General features: G+C 34.8%; 1 protein-coding gene across 1 annotated transcript; it reads left to right on the forward strand.

The window, feature by feature from the left end:
* The first annotated feature begins 1,469 nt into the window (after nt 1–1,469).
* LOC133293837 (phytyl ester synthase 1, chloroplastic) lies at nt 1,470–14,047 on the forward strand. The gene is made up of 13 exons (XM_061492438.1): nt 1,470–2,135; nt 2,604–2,655; nt 2,851–2,906; nt 3,271–3,429; nt 3,539–3,643; nt 4,501–4,607; nt 4,957–5,078; nt 5,262–5,370; nt 5,935–6,068; nt 11,657–12,026; nt 12,641–12,754; nt 13,391–13,476; nt 13,600–14,047. Exons 1-13 carry the CDS (start codon nt 1,724–1,726, stop codon nt 13,901–13,903), a joined length of 2,130 nt encoding a protein of 709 aa, XP_061348422.1. The 5' UTR covers nt 1,470–1,723; the 3' UTR covers nt 13,904–14,047.
* The last annotated feature ends 1,242 nt before the right edge of the window (nt 14,048–15,289 follow it).

Genomic DNA, 15,289 nt, shown 5'->3' on the forward strand with positions numbered 1-15,289 from the left:
TGCAACTTGTTTTTCTTTTTTTGGTAATCAAAATATAATGCAACTTGTTTTAATTATCAAGTCTATTTGGCCCTTTGTTTTAAGGTAAAAGTTGCTGTTAAACTAAAGTCAAAAACATTAAAAGTTGGGAATTTGCATTCATTAGGTAACACGATACAAAAAAAACTTTTTTACACACACTTAACATTCTATGGGGTCTGCATTTTTTGAAGCAAAAAATAAAATAAAAACTAAGACACAAAAAATGAATCTCTATAACATGACACAATTATTTTTCCTATAACATAACTCTTATAAAATCCTAAAAGTTGTTCAGTGATCATATAAAGCTAATGATTTTAAAGGAGAGAAGATAAAATAATTTATTATTATGGTGGATTATATGATAAATGATAAAATTTATAAATACAAGTTTAGAATAAGAGTAAAATTATCAAATAAATATGAGGAATCCAAAAATGTGACATGTATTTTAATTTTTTTTTTTCTCCAGGGAGTTTTTAACTTTTTCTTCATTACTTTTTTTTATAATAAGAACTTTTATGAAATTATGTTTGATTAAGTTTCTATTTTTAAAGAAGAAAAAAACTAAAAATAAGACTTCGTAAACAAAGCAAGTTAATTGTAAAAAAAATTTATTTTGTTTTGAGTCACTAATTCAATTCTAAAACGTAAGAGTTTGATAAATTTAACTACTCCTACATGTGCATAAACTTATTCAAATCTATGGTGTATATATACATAATTTAATAAATTTAAAGCATCAAGTTAAATTTTAAATCGTAGTGCATACAAAATAACAATAAAAATTATATATATATATATATATATATATATATAAATATATATATTTTTCTGGTACATGAAATTTTTTTTTATATATACACGTTAGGTTCGACTCGTAAGTTTCCAACGGTTAAGGTTTTTTTTTAAAAAAAAAAAATCATAATTACTGTTTTCTTTTTTCTCTCTCATCTGATTGTGTAAGGCTCTCATTCATAGAATACACTGAATTTAGATACAACAGTAATACCAAAAATTTATTCTCCAGGTAGATTGGGGCGTCAGAATACGAGTATCTGTCACACACTCAATAATTCAATTCATGGATTCCAAGAATACTACGAAAGGATAATATTTTAGAAAAAAATTTGTACATAGAATAAAATTTTGAAAAAAATCAGATTTTTATTTTTATTTTTCAAAAATCTCACACTAAACATAAATAAATAAAATTAACATTATCATATTTCCGAGAATTTTAAAAAAATTTCCCAACCAAACACTTAAATAGAATTATCACAATCGATAAAGTTTTTTTTTTTTTTTTTGAAAAAATAAAATAATAGTGACTGTTGTCCTTTTCCCACTCTCCTTTTTTTTTGTCATTTTGCTTAGGAGAATACGTAGTTTAGTTCATTGCCATTGGTTGCTATAAAACAACAATTGTCATCTCTTTATGTCTGAAACGGTTACAGGCCAACATTTTGTGTACTTATGTTCTATCCCTGCAATTTCGCTTCTATCGCTCATCCTCTCTGCTGTATTTTACTCTCAACACCAAACACGTGACTCTGACAGTTTCATTTTATAAACACATTGAAGTGTTTGTTACTTTGTTTAACTTTTTTAAGATTCGAAAGCACGAAAACAAAAATAGTGAACTTTTGTCAGTGCTGCTTAGTTGTTCAAAAAGCAAAGCTTTCAACTTCACCCTTTTTTCATGTCCTCGGTATTGGGTTTCCGGGTCTCACCCGTTTCTGCCATAAGCTCCGTTAGATGGCATCGGTTTCGAGTTCAGGCTCAGAGCTTGGATGGTCGAAGTTCGACGGTATTGTCCTCTGAATCTGATTCAGTGAATGGAGCTTCTCTGGTTGTTGAGACACAGAAAAATGGTTCTATGATTGAGGAGGAAAGGGATGTGAGGTTGTTGCGTCCTATAGTTGAAGATAAGAAGAGCAATAAGGAAGACTTAGCACCCCTTTGGGATGATGGTTATGGAACTGTGACTGTGGAAGATTACTTCGATGCAGCCAAGGAGTTGTGCAGGTCTGATGGTGGCCCACCTCGCTGGTTTTGCCCCGTTGAATGTGGTTCTCCTTTGAAAGATTCTCCCACTCTTCTGTTTCTACCTGGTAAACAGTTTTTATTTTTGTATGAAGATATTGTGGATTCAATTTGTTACATGTTGTCAAGTCCTCTGGGAGACTGTGATGTGTATATTAGGCTTTTGTGGATAAATTTGCTTTTTTTTTTTGTTTTAATATTAAATGTTAATTGTATTTCTTGAGATATATAAAACCATTAATGTAGCCTCATCCAACAGTTAAGCTTTTGGGTTGAATTAGTTCTTTACATGGTATTAGAGCCTCGTGTCCTGGGTTCGATCCTCGTCGCCCCCCACTTTCTATCAAATGTAATTTCTTTGTTCGCATAGGTAGGTGGGCCTGTGCATTGTCCACCCTTCAAGCCCAGTGGGCTTTCGTAAGCTTTTGGGTTGAATTGCTTCTTTACAGTATTCAACTTTTCAGTTTTGGTTGAATGTTTTAAATGTTATTTTATTGAATGTCAAAATAAAATATGCGCAATGTTAACTCATGCAGGGATTGATGGCACAGGATTGGGCCTCTCTTTGCACCATAAAGCTCTTGGGAAGTATGTTGTATTATTCGTATTTCAATAGCAATTGAAAACAATCCCATAAATGGTATTCATTTGCACTTGTTAAGTCTGCAGGATTAGAATCAGCACTTTCAGAATTGTATAACATTATGCTCCTCATATATATGTACATCGTGCTATTTTATTTTATTTTATTTTCTCCTTTAACCTTTACTTTTTGCAATACAGGGCTTTTGAAGTTCGTTGCTTGCATATTCCTGTTAATGATCGAACACCATTTGAAGGTCTTTGCCTTTTAACGTATGCTTTTGTCAACTTTTGGAAGTTCATCTGTGTTGCTGTTGATACATTTAAATGATTGTAACTTCAGGTTGATAATTGTTCCTAGCAAGTAGCAACTCAGTTTCTTTATGTGACAGGAAAGAAATTGTTGTGAATAGATGCTTTGGAAAAAAAAAAAAATTATCATAAAATCTTCTTCAGAGAGTTTTTGGGAAAAAATAATGATTTTTCCTAAAAATCAAGCAAATCTAAATATGCACTTAATTGTATTATAATGTTGAATAAATTTCAATCTAATAATAGCCTTGATTATCGGGTGTTAATCTGTTCTTAGACTGAAACCTTTTTATCTTTAATTTTATGAAGGACTGGTGAAACTTGTTGAAGAAGCTGTTAAACGTGAGTATGCTGTGTCTCCAAATAAGCCAATTTATCTGGTAGGTGATTCCTTTGGTGGATGCCTAGCACTTGCTATTGCTGCTCGTAATCCAACAATTGACCTAGTACTGATATTAGCCAATCCAGGTGAGTCTATGAATGCTGTATTTTTGTGTCAAATTTACTAATGTATTTATTTGGTGATTTCTGGTCAATTCTCTATTGAAATCTGACTATATATCTCTTTCAACCATAGCTACATCCTTTGGCAGATCTCAGTTACAACCTTTGTTTCCTCTCTTGGATGCTTTGCCTGACGAACTGCATGTAGCTGTTCCCTTTCTTCTTAGTTTTATTATGGGTAAATAATCTGTTTTCTCAAGACTCCAACTGTTACATTTACATTTTCATGGAGTTATAATTCATTTGCAAATGTGATGGATACCTTTTTTTCAATTCTTGCTCGTTGTATAGCTGGTGGATGGTGAATAAGAAGTAAGTGCATCTATGTTGATATAAAAAATATATATTCTTTTCATGTTCATAAACTCATAATAATTGGGGATTGTTAGAGCTTGAGTGATAGAGAAACTAGTGAATTATAGTTCCTTTTGCCTTTACCTGATTTTATTAATTTAGAGGACGAGCATGAAGTAATGATAAAACTGCTACAAATTGATACGAACTACTGGAAAACCTCACCCCAAAAGCTAGTTCAAGAGGTAGGAGAGCCCAAATTTCAAATAAACCCCACATTAGTCACCCATATAACCAACGTGGGACTCCAAGTCTCATACCTTGGAGTAGGATTGGAGTAGGATCGTAACATGTTACTTCCGATATGCAAAGAGACTGGGAAGCCTTGCTGCATATTGAGTTATTTTCATCTTCCTTGGTGTAGAATTTTCTGTTTGAGATGTATAGAGAGAATGAAGAGAGTAGGAGAGAATTCTGCTGTAATGGGATACACTGTATAACACAATCTACCTCTGCATATACTACTAGGTAAGAGTGTAGTACAAAGTACATTTGGCCAAGCCTGTATGCTCTCAATAACCTAAAACTAACTCTTAACTCCTAACACTAACTGTAACTCTTAACAGGATTATATCTTAACCTGCCCTTAACTGTACTTTTCCTCCTTTCTCTCTAATAAAGTTCCATTTTCCATTAAAAATGATTATTCATATAAATTGTTATATAATTTTATGACATCAGGTGATCCATTGAAGATGGCATCAGTCAATATCGGAAATGGGATTCCTCCGACAAAGAAAATTGAGCAATTGTCAGGCAACCTCACCGCATTGCTCCCATGTCTTCCTGTAAGAAATTTTGATATTCTGTCCTTTGGTTTCTCCTTCTTCTTTTTTCCATTTGTTTTACAGCTATATTGTATCTAATTTAGTTAGTTGACAAGAATTATAAGCTTGTTGCATGGACTTACCTCCTAAATTTTGGTAACACACTAATATGAAGGTTTCTCTTTCATCTTGTTGGTAACCTCATAAGTGTTTAAGTATCCCTCTTATTTTCTAGATTGTAGTAGTATCTGTCTTTTTCCTCTATCCTTTTCCCTTGCTCTATTCTCTAGACAAATTCTTAAAAGTTCATACAATATGGGATTATATTAAGCTGTCAATCTATATTTTACTATGTCTGGTCTATTCTCAGGAGCTGGCTAATGTTATACCAAGGGACACTCTTCTTTGGAAGCTGAAACTTATTAAATCAGCTGCTGCATATGCTAATTCGCGTCTCCATGCTGTCAAAGCTGAAGTACTTGTGCTTGCTAGGTTCTAACTCTCTTTATATTTGGATTGCGTAATTAACTGAGACAATAAAGTTTTGTGTAGGACTTTCGCATATATTCACTCCAATTTTGAGACTCTTGTGTTCATAAAACATCTGTAATACTTTCAAGTTGGTGTTTTCATTTGGGTGTTCAGAATTAAGATTGACAAAGTTTTCCATTCTAGTGGCAAGGATTACATGCTTCCCAGTGTAAATGAAGCTCAAAGACTTGCGGGCTCATTGCAAAACTGCAAAGTTCGTAACTTTAAGGACAACGGACACACCCTTCTCTTGGTACGTGAAATAAATAGATATACTTGCAACTTGCAACTATCATCAACATATTAAGTCATGTAACTTTTTTTTAAGCGAACACATGATCTTTAAGCAACTTTTAATTTTAAACCATCCATTCGAGATTGAATGGTTAAAATTAATTCCTCTCACCTCTCATAATATCATAGTGCTCTCACTTGTTAGTCCCTACATAAAGGGCGTATATTAAGTGAGAGTATTGTGTTACATCACTTTACATTGGATATGTGCTCCCTTGTTACTAATCTATTCCAGTAATAACGTAATATGTGGAAACACATACTTATACAGGTCGTTGGATTAAAAAAATATAATCAAACTAAATATGTATGCTTACAAAACTGTCCAGAGTAATACTTTGGGAGTAAATGAGAAAATATACTCGTTTAAAGGATCTGCTTAACCTCTAACATGATGAACTCACTAGCATTTTCTGAGTATGCCATTTTAACAATATTAATTGCAGATTTACTCCCCATTTATTCTTCTGCGATAACAGCTCTATCATAGCTGAATAATTGTATATTATGCGTGGTAGTGCAGGAAGATGGTATTGGTCTGCTGACAATCATCAAGGGGACTTGCATGTACCGTAATTCAAGGGGGCATGATTTGGTCAGGGATTTCATTCCTCCCAGTTTGACAGAATTCAGATATGCAATGGATCAAGTAGTTGGGTAATTTTTTTTTTGGCTATATTATGCTTGCCATATATTGTTCTTATTGGTAAGTGGTAACCTGTTACTTAATGTCATTGTTGCATTGATGGTAGAGGGGTAAAATGTTAAACTTAGAGAAATTGGGATAAAACTCTGTGTGTTCTCCTTTGGAGAATTCTCATTTAAATAGTATGATATAATTACACAATCATAACTATACAATCATAACCTACAGCTAGCTAATTAATTAAGGATATAATTACACAATCATAACCTACAACTGGCTAATTAATTAAAGATATAATTACAAATCATAACCTACAACTGGCTAATTAATTAAGGATATAATTACAAATTTGCACAAATAATGCCAAATATTCTGCTCATCAATTCTATTGACATCCCCCCTCAAATTGATGCTGGTGAATCTACAAGCATCAATTTGCTGACGAGGAAATTATGTCGTTGACGTGTCAAAGACTTGGTGAGGATGTCAGCTAGTTGAACAGATGTTGAGACATGAGGTAGAGTGATAATTCTACGGTCATAAGCTTCCCTGATTGAATGACAATCGACCTCTATGTGCTTTGTTCTTTCATGGTATACAAGATTTGCTGCAATCTGTATGGCACTTGTATTATCAGCATACAACGGAGTTGGTGTTGCTTGTGAATAACCAAGTTCTGAAAGAAGGCCCCGTAACCAAATAATCTTAGAGCATGCTGCAGACATGGACCGATATTCTGCTTCAGTGGAGGATTTAGAGACAGATTCTTGTTTCTTGCATTTCCAGGAGATAGGGGCATCTCCTAAAAACATACACCAGCCAGTAGTAGACTTCCTTGTGTCGGGACATCCAGCCCAATCAGCATCGCTGTATGCTTGAAGTTGTATTGTTGCATTTGTCGGAAAGAAGATACCACGGCTGGGAGTGGCCAACAAATATTTAATGATTCGTTGTACTGCTGTAAGATGCAAGTGTCTAGGATTTTGCATGAATTTGCTGACTGTGTGGACAACAAAAGAGATATCAGGTCTTGTGATGGTGAGGTAGATGAGACTTCCTACCAACTTTCGATATAAAGTTGGGTCTTGTAGAAGGTCACCTTCATCCCGTCTTAACTTTACATTAACTTCCATGGGAGTGTCAACCATAGTTGCAGTGGTGAGACCAGCTAGCTGAATTAGATCCTAAGTATATTTGTGCTGAGTGACAAAGATGCCTTTTTGTTGGAATTGTACTTCTAATCCCAAGAAATAAGTGAGCTGTCCAAGATCTTTCATGTGGAAAGTTGTATGCATCAATTGTTTGATTGTAGTGATAGCCTCTTGATCTGAGCCGGTGACGATAATGTCATCCACATAAACAAGGAGAATCACAATTCCTTTGGAGGTCCTTTGTAGAAAAAGAGATGGATCATAGCTACTTTGGATGAAGGAAAAACCAAGTAATGTTGTGCTAAACTTTTCAAACCACACTCTTGGTGCCTGTTTTAATCCATACAAAGAACGTTTTAGCTTACAAACAGTATTAGGTAATAGTGAGGGCATACCCGTAGGAAGTTTGATGTAAACTTCTTCTTTGAGGTCACCATGAAGGAAGGCATTTTTGACATCTAGCTGGTGAATTGGCCAAGATTCAGATGCAGCAATGGCAATAATAGTCCGCACAGTAGTCATCTTGGCCACCGGCGCAAAGGTCTCTTCATAGTCTAGGCCATATTCTTGCTTATTTCCAAGAACAACCAATCTAGCCTTGTATCGATCGATGGATCCATCTGAACGCAACTTTATAGTGAATACAAATTTACTGCCAAGAGGTTTAACCGATGAAGGACATGGAACAATGTCCCATGTTTGATTTTCCTCTAGTGCAAGAAGTTCAGTCTCTATAGCATCCTGCCAACATTTATGCTCCATTGCCTGTTTATATGAAGAAGGAATAGGAATAGATGCTAAAGTTGCTGTCAAAGATAAAGATTCAGAAACACCATACTTTTCCGGTGGTTTACGAATGCGAGTACTGCGACGTAAAGGGGCAGGTTCTAGTGCATGCACTGGATCAGCAGCCAGAGAATGATCAGAAGGGGGCCTTGAAGGGATTGAAGTCTGAATTGGTGGAACAGTCGGACGTCTTTGGTAGACAATGACAGGAGGACGAGCTTGGTCTTCTGCAAAACTGTTAGGAAACAATGGCAAGACAGATTTGGATGTAGAAGATTGAGTGTCTTGGTTAGTAGCAAAAAAATATGTATCTTCTTGAAAGATGACATTTCTAGAAACCCGAATCCTATGTAAGTGAGGATCATAGCATAAAAAACCTTTTTGATGGGCTGAGTAACCAAGAAAAGCACATTTAACAGATTGAGCTGTGAGTTTGGTGCGTTCTGGTGGCTGAAGATGAACATAACAGACACAACCAAAGGTGCGAAGAGTTGAATAATTGGGTTGCTTACCAAATAACCTTAAGAAAGGGGAATCATTGTGCAAGACTGGAGAAGGCAGCCGATTAATAAGGTGGACAACAGTTGAGAGAGCTTCACACCAAAAACGGGAGGGTACTAAAGAGTCCAACATTAAGGTACGGACAACATCAAGAAGATGACGGTTTTTTCTTTCAGCTATCCCATTTTGTTGGGGTGTGGAAGGACACGACCTTTGAGATAATATACCATTTTTCTGCAAGAACTCTTGAAACAAATGAGATGTGTATTCCCCCCATTGTCAGAACGCAGAGTTTTAATTTTTGATGCAAACTGAGTTTGAACATAGGAATGAAAAAATTGGAATGCAGAGAAAGCTTCAGCTTTAGATCGCAAAAAATAGACCCATGTGAAACGACTATAGTCATCAATAAAAGTGATAAAATATTTGTAATGTGCATGAGATATTACAGGTGTGATGCCCCATAAATCACTGTGAATTATGTCAAAAGGCTGATTTACATTTGATTGATGAACTGGAAATGGTAGAATTTTACTTTTACCAAGTTTACAAGAATTGCAATCAAATTGAACAGCACTAAAAGATGGGAAATGTTTATTGCCAAGAACTCCAGATTTCATTAAGGCATGAAGTACATTCGAATTTGGGTGACCAAGACGCTTATGCCATAATTGAAAATTAACAGTTGCAGAATTACAAGAAATAAAAGGCTGAAAAGAACATGGTGACAACAATGAATAAAGAGGAAAAAGACGTCCAACTTTAGGCCCCTTCGCGATCACCTTCCCTGAGTGTTGATCCTGCACATGACAACCAGACTTTGAGAATTCAACTTTGCAATCACTGTCAACTAATTGACCAACTGAAATAAGGTTACTGGTGAGATCAGGGGAAACATAAACATTGGTAAGAGATGAAGAAATATCACCAATTGCTGTGATAGGTAAATTGTTTCCATCCGCAGTGTGTATTTGTAAATTACCAAAGTAATTTGTAACATTGGTAAGAGAAGCAACATTGTTGGTCATATGATTGGATGCGCCAGAGTCAAAGTACCAAGGAGAGCTGGATAAAGAAACTTTACCTGAAAAACCCAAAGCAGAAAATGCAGAAACAATCATTTGTTGAACCATTTCAGGGGTTAAAGTTGGCACAGAAACAGGCGGATTCTGATCCACAGAAACAGGAGTAGTAGAAGAGCCAACAGTGGCAGTGAAGGCTGTTGCATTTCTCCGTGGTGGTCTGATTTGACATTCTTTGATGATGTGACCTTCTTTTTTGTAGTAATTACAGAACTTTTTAGGACAGTTTGAAGCAAAATGTCCATGACCTTTGCAGCAGAAACATTGGACAGTACTCATGTCTCGACCTCGTGGTTTGGCTTGTATTGCATACGCTACAGGAAGGGAGGCAGATTTCTGGTGTTCCATGTTTGTCTGAGTAAGGAGACGTTGTTCTTCACGAAGCAATTCATTTAGACATTCATCCAAGGAGGGAACAGGAGCCCTGTTCATTAGGTTGGTGCGAATGCCCTCAAAAGTATATCTCAATTTCATAAGAAATTGATCTCGTTTTGTGGTGTCATGAACATTTTGGACTGCAGTTTGTCCTTCAGTCGACAAATCTTTATAGACAATGTCAGTATATTCAGCCCAAAGATTCATGAAATGAGAATAGAATTCAGAAATTGAGAGACTATCCTGTTGAAAAAGAGAAATTTCATGTTCAAGCTGGAACCTGCGAGCAGTGTTTGTTTGGTTATAAATTTTCTTCAAATAGTCCCACATCTTTGCTGCCGTTGTGAAGGGTCTGAGATTGAGGACAATACTAGGCTCAACAGAGCCTATGATCCAAGTCATTACCTGTGCATCTTTGGCCTCCCATTGGGCATGTGCCGCTTGGTGCGTAGTTTTGTCAGGAGCAGAATTAGTTCCGTCAACATGACCCCAAAGCTCCTTGCCTTTGACAAAGATCTGGAACTGAAATGCCCAGGTGGAGTAGTTCTTTCCATTAAGACGAACAAAAAGAACATCATATTTTTCAGTAGACATGATGCTGAGAAAAATCGCGAGAGGAAAAAAAAAACAAGAATCGCGACGTGAACAGTACGCGCAAAAGACTAGAACTGGGAACTCAGAGACTGTGAGCACAGCGAAAAATTTAGTAACGAAACCTAGACTGATACCATGTTAAACTTAGAGAAATTGGGATAAAACTCTGTGTGTTCTCCTTTGGAGAATTCTCATTTAAATAGTATGATATAATTACACAATCATAACTATACAATCATAACCTACAGCTAGCTAATTAATTAAGGATATAATTACACAATCATAACCTACAGCTGGCTAATTAATTAAGGATATAATTACAAATCATAACCTACAGCTGGCTAATTAATTAAGGATATAATTACAAATCTGCACAAATAATGCCAAATATTCTGCTCATCAATTCTATTGACATAAAACTCCCACTGTTAGCGTTGTTTCAAAAACAATAACAGATCTTTGTTGAACCAGTTTATTTAACAATAAGCTAATATGGTTAAAGATTTTAAAATCTAAGAAAGATTCATGTAAATATACATGCATGCATACATGAATATTGGTTGAAAATACAAAGCAAAAACTTTTACTAGTGTGCGTTGTATTTATTAAGAAAGTTCATATATGATGTAAATTATAACAATGTCTGTGTCGATGTGAAAGGGTTCTACGAGATTTTAGTCCCTATGACCAGCTATACTGATGCAAGTCTTGAAATTTGTGAACCCTGCTTATTCTTAGTTACATCTTACGTGAAATTTGTGAAAGGGTTCAAAAAAGTATGTTTTGTTGAACGTTGATGTCAATCATCCATTCTAGTTTTTATTTTTTATTTTTTATTTTTATATCTTTTAATGGTTTGATGCATTTTAGCATGTTAGAAACAAACAACCTGAATGGAGAAAGTGGTGTACGGATTTGTTTGTTTGTGTCCATGTAATTAAATGTGAAACCTTGAGCTTAAATCATTTTTGTCTTTGGCTCTAGCCTGAAGCTTATTTCTGCTTTACTTTCATAATTTTTTGTTAACAATTTAAGTTGCACGTGTTCCCAAGCAAAAGGGAATAATAGGTTTAGAGCTGATATATTATATACTACTGATGTGGATGACAGATTATTTCGTTCTCTTACTGGATCCGTAATGTTTTCAACTTTGGAAGATGGAAAGATTGTAAAAGGTCTCTCTGGTGTTCCAGATGAAGGTCCTGTCTTACTCGTTGGTTACCACAATTTGTTGGGGTTAGAGCTTGTCCCACTTACACATGAATTCTTAAGTCAGAAAGGTATTATGCTTCGTGGAATAGCCCACCCTGAGCTATTTACAAGGAAAACGGAGATTTTTTCTTCTGAGTTTTCTCTGGTTGATTGGGTTAAGGTACTTGGTGGGGTTCCTGTCTCAGCAAGCAATCTTTTTAACTTACTTTCAACAAAATCACATGTTCTCCTATATCCTGGTGGTGCACGAGAGGCTCTCCATTACAAGGTTCAATCACAGTAATTTTATGCTATCACCTTTTTTATGTAATTACATTATTAAAAAAATCCGTAAAATTGATGTTTTTATGTCCTATTTAATATTTTAGACACATTTGTATGGTAATTTTGTGGAAAAGATATTAAAATCTAAATTTTTGTTGGATAAGCTTTTTTATTATTAGATATCCCCAGTTTTAGGTCTCTGTTTATTATAAAAGCTATGTTGTCTCTTACAGCACATTATCATCTAAATTTATTTCTGGTTCTTCATCATTACATTATAAGAGCTGAGAGAGGAGGGAGTGATAATAATACATAGAAAATTGGTAAGGACAAGACTCAAAATAGCAATTAAATTTCATTTAATTTTTTAGAAAGAAGCACACCATGCATAGAACATATAGTAGAGATTATGGGCTTCTACCAATACCTTTTTGCACTATTTGGTGATCTCTGGCACTACATGAAAATAAGTCCAAACTGCACAGATGCAAGTTTGCACTTATTCTTTTGTTTCTGTTGATTTATCATGTTTGTCAAACTTTGAGATCAGCACTGACTGTGATGTGATGATGATTCTACTTTCTGCTTCCACACTGAATATGCTTCCATAATTGCCAGGGGGAAGAATACAAGTTGATTTGGCCTGAGCATCCGGAATTTGTGAGAATGGCAGCACGATTTGGCGCCACGATTGTGCCATTTGGAGCTGTAGGCGAAGATGATATTGCTGAAGTAGGTTTCTTCTTTCTCTCTTAACAGTTTCTTTATTCTCTCTTTTGGGAATAGGTCTTTACCCTTTTAAACCATAATAATCTAGACTGTCCATTCTGCTGGAGTCAAGTGATATATCTTTTAATAGATAGATTATATAGAAGCCAGCAACAAATGAGATGAAAATCCTTGCTCTAGTGATATTAATTTCTTCGTGAGTATGCAATATAGTGCTTGACTACAGTAGATATCATTCATTGTTAAAAGTGGAGTTAGTGGCATTAAATGGGAGGTTTTGACTTTTCAGTAAAACATATTGTAAGTACTGTTCAATTGTTGCATAGTTGGCAAATTGTCATAGTACATACTTTCAGAATGTGTTCACACACCAAGTTACAGTTAGGAAAGTAGGTTCACTGTGTTTTTGAGGCAATTATCTTTGAAAAGTTAAAACTAAATTTATTCATCACTCATCTAGCTATTTTCTGAAGTTATGTTCATTTCTCGAGCCTGGATAGGTCGTAGGAATTTTTATTTTATTTTTTTATAAATTTCTGGTGGAAATGCTCGTTTTGAATGTCTTGATTATGGTTCCAAGAAATATTAAGTTGAAATAATGACCCCAATATTTAATGTCAAACTGCTTGAATTTTACAGATTGTTCTTGACTACAATGACTTAATAAAGATCCCTCTAGTCAACGATTACATCAGATCTATGAATAGTGACTCAGTCAAGTTTAGGTAATTATTCTCCATCTCAAAAGTGTATATTACTTCTTTTGTGATTTATTCAGCAAAACAATGAATGAGTAAGATATAGGCATATATATAGCTAAATATCAAAACTGTGTACTTCACATGCAGAGATGAGGCAAGTGGTGAGGTGGCAAGCCAAAATCTCACTATTCCAGTGCTTCTACCCAAAATACCTGGTCGCTTATACTATCTATTTGGGAAGCCCATAAGAACAAAAGGCATGGAGAAGATGCTAAAAGACAAAGAAAATGCTAAACAACTGTACCTGCAGATTAAGTCTGAAGTTGAAGGCAATATAGATTACTTGATCAAGAAGAGAGAGGAGGATCCATACAGGAATTTAATCGATAGGAAAATATATCAGGCATTTTATCCTCCTGAAATTGATCATACTCCAGCTTTTAAGCCATGAAAAATGTGTTGGCATTAATATAAGACTACATTTTTTTTTTTTTCATTTTAATGTTTATTTTGGAAGCAGATATATGTACATGGTCATCATTATAATTAAAAAATGGTGCTTTCTATGTACCCAAAAAAAAAAATATGGTGCTTTTCTCAAAGTTCAAACTTTGCTGCACTTTGAGCCTTGAATCTTCAACCATGAATCATATCATATGTCTATGAAGTCAAACACTCGTGACGGAATTGAATTTTTTTTTTTCTCCTCCTTTGATTATTGTTTGCAACCTTTTTAGGGTTTAGAATTAAGCGTTTTTTCTTGTGAAACAAAAACTAATAAGATTTTGCAAGTTTAAATATTTTGATAGAGAAATGGACAATAAAAGAATGAGTGGTTAATAATGTAAATACCTTGTTAATATTTAATACGTGTTCTGTCAAGATTATTAGATAACATGTGAAAATAAAAATAGGGTTAATTAGATTTTTTTTTTTATTTTTAACGTGAATAAATAAAAGTGATGAATATATTATTAAATAAAATTACACTTCAATAAACCCTGAAATGAATATTTCATTATTTGTTCATGCTCCACGTTTCAAGGCAACTGTCAACTTTATATGGTGTGATTTCAGACTTTGAGATCTCCGAGCTCACTCTTAGATATGTGCAATACATGTGCATGAGAGTTAGAGCTTCGAAGACTCACAAGACACTCACGAAATTCTTGACACACCGACAACTGCAACTCATCTTCGGAACAAACAAGAATAGCAAATGCGAGATATTTATAATATTAGTTTTTCCGCACTTGATTTAAATGCTTTTGTTGTGTATGAGCATGATTAGATCACCAAGAATATTTTAGAACTTACACAAATATAATCTATTTGGAACCTGCACATGGAAACGTTCTCTGTATAGCAAACCCAATTAGTCTTCTTTTCAATATACCCTTTTTTATTTTTTAACATCATTTGTGCTTCTTCTTTTCCCTTCCAGGACTTGACTTTATATTCTATTTGTTTTAAATTTCTTTCTAGTGTCAGAGCATCGTTTATCTTCTTCAACTTCATCGTCATTTTCTTCAGAGTTTAAAGGCAATGAAGAACAGGAACAAGTCATTATTGCTCGGGTTCTTGCAAGTTTGCATCCATCTGAGTCGAAGAACTTTTCAGAAAGTGATCATCAACATAGATGGCAAAAGTCAACTACAAACTCTTTGGTGTCAACCCAGCCAACTCCGGGCATTTATCCCATGCAATGCCAGCATTATAGAGTCTCTAGTTTCACGTCCGAGGTGCACTACTAGAAAAATCTTGTATAGCGAGGGAATTGCTATGAAAATTCCGTCGTTAATTTCATCCTCGTTACTATTTTCCCTCGCAAACGATT

This window comes from Gastrolobium bilobum, unplaced genomic scaffold (genome assembly GCF_033153095.1).
Source record: "Gastrolobium bilobum isolate Gb01-03AN ecotype WA unplaced genomic scaffold, APGP_CSIRO_Gbil_v1 utg4431, whole genome shotgun sequence".
Lineage (NCBI taxonomy): Eukaryota > Viridiplantae > Streptophyta > Magnoliopsida > Fabales > Fabaceae > Gastrolobium > Gastrolobium bilobum.

Excerpts from the sequence above, each read along its gene's own strand:
- LOC133293837 (XM_061492438.1), top strand. The coding sequence starts at position 1,724 with ATGTCCTCGGTATTGGGTTTCCGGGTCTCACCCGTTTCTGCCATAAGC. Across the intron at positions 12,027-12,640 it reads GAGAGGCTCTCCATTACAAG|GGGGAAGAATACAAGTTGAT; the intron begins GTTCAATCACAG and ends CATAATTGCCAG. Across the intron at positions 12,755-13,390 it reads GCGAAGATGATATTGCTGAA|ATTGTTCTTGACTACAATGA; the intron begins GTAGGTTTCTTC and ends TGAATTTTACAG.